The sequence below is a fragment of the Sphaeroforma arctica genome (genome assembly GCF_001186125.1).
Source record: "Sphaeroforma arctica JP610 unplaced genomic scaffold supercont1.5308, whole genome shotgun sequence".
Taxonomy (NCBI): Eukaryota; class Ichthyosporea; order Ichthyophonida; genus Sphaeroforma; species Sphaeroforma arctica.
In genome coordinates this window covers 114-2,020 of record NW_014035250.1, presented here as the reverse complement: position 1 = coordinate 2,020, position 1,907 = coordinate 114, and the positions used below count along the sequence as shown (strand labels likewise).

Below are 1,907 nucleotides of genomic sequence, written 5' to 3'. Positions count from 1 at the left end.
ATATATATATATATATATATATATATATATATTATATATATATATATATATATATTATATATATATATATATATATATATATATATATATATATATATATACATGTATATATATAAAAGCAGTGAAAATAACCAATTGACATACCTTTGCCGATAGTAAAACCAACGGTAGACAGTGATCCTGTGACACCACTGACAGTATGTGAGACAAGTGCCGAACTTCCTTTCGCGAGGCCCACCCCAAACTCCAAAGGCGACCGACTGGCTCCCTTTATTGGCTGTAGTATAACCACAAGATTGTATTAGTTAGATTATTTGTACTAGTTATACTATTTGTATTAGTTATATTATTTGTATTAGTTATACTATTTGTATTTGTTCTATTATTTGTATTAGTTATATTATCTGTATTAGCCATGTTATTTGTATTAGTTATATTAGTTGTATTAGATATATTATTTGAAATAGTTATATTATCTGTATTAGTTGTATTATCTGTATTAGTTATATTATCTGTATTAGTTGTATTATCTGTATTAGTTATATTATTTGAAATAGTTATATTATCTGTATTAGTTATAATATATGTATTAGTTATATTACTTGTATTAGTTATATTATTTGTAATAGTTATATTATCTGTATAAGTTATATTATTTGTATTAGTTTATATTAGTATAATGATAGAATTGCGCATTCATAGATATACATATATACACACAAAGACACAGACATTAACACGCACTGAGTACAAAAAGATGCAGATGCACACATACACTACATCCATTCACACACACACACACACACGCAAAAACACAAACACACAGACACACAGACACAGACACAGACACACAGGCATAGACACAGACACAGACTCAGACACACACACACACACACCCTACAACCATATGCACACGCATTTTGGCAATAGAAACACACAAATATTCGTTATAACTAGGGAATACATTTTGCCTTAACTTAAACTCACCTCGTAAAAGAAGCTTTTGACACCCGAGCCCATAGTATTGAACAGCCGAACCGGATTGCCCAAGAAGTTGGCAGACCCCAGTATAGCGTACATCTACACAGGGAGAGATGAGAGGTACATGGCGTTAATGGATATGTATTTATCAAAAGATATATATCAATAGATATGCATAGTAATATATATATATATATATATATATATAATTACTATACATATATTTATCAATAGATATGTAGACACTCTCTGATAGCGTATATCTACATTGGAGATGAGTAGAGCAGAACTTTAATAGATATGTATTAATTTATATATATATATATATATATATGTATATATATATATATTAATAGATAAATAGTAATAGATATATATTAATAGATATTTGAAAATAGACGTATATATTATAGATATGCAGACACTCTCTGATAGTGTACATCTGCATAGGGAGAGATGAGAAACACATGGCTTTAATAGATATATATTTTAATAGATATGTATTTTAATATATTTTAAACTTTATAACAGATATGAATTTTAATATGTATTTTAATAGATATGTATTTTAATATGTATTTCAATAGATATATATATTAATATATTTTAGACATTTTAGTAGATATGCATTAATAGATTTGTAGACAGGAAGGTGTCCTGCAAATATCCGACAACTGACAAGATACAAAACAGTACCGATATGCCTATCGGTAGGCACCTAAATAGTAAATAAAAGGCCACCAAATCTCATGTAAAGTCGGATAGTCGACGATCAAAATTTCATTGCGAGCGATTGGATGTGTTGTACGACAAGGTTGAGCTAAATGGCGTTTTAGGGTTTTAGGGTTTTAAGGTTTAGGGGTTTAGAAACACAGGTATGAGGTACTTATTAGACAAACAATCCGACAGTACTCCACTGAACCTCC

General features: G+C 28.8%; 1 protein-coding gene across 1 annotated transcript; it reads right to left on the bottom strand.

The window, feature by feature from the left end:
* Positions 1–144: 144 nt before the first annotated feature.
* Positions 145–1,080, bottom strand: SARC_14922 (hypothetical protein; the record flags this gene model as incomplete). Its single annotated transcript, XM_014290948.1, has 2 exons — positions 145–277; positions 988–1,080. Coding segments are annotated over 2 exons (226 nt in total), but the record flags the coding sequence as incomplete, so codon positions are not given.
* Between the last annotated feature and the right edge of the window lie 827 nt (positions 1,081–1,907).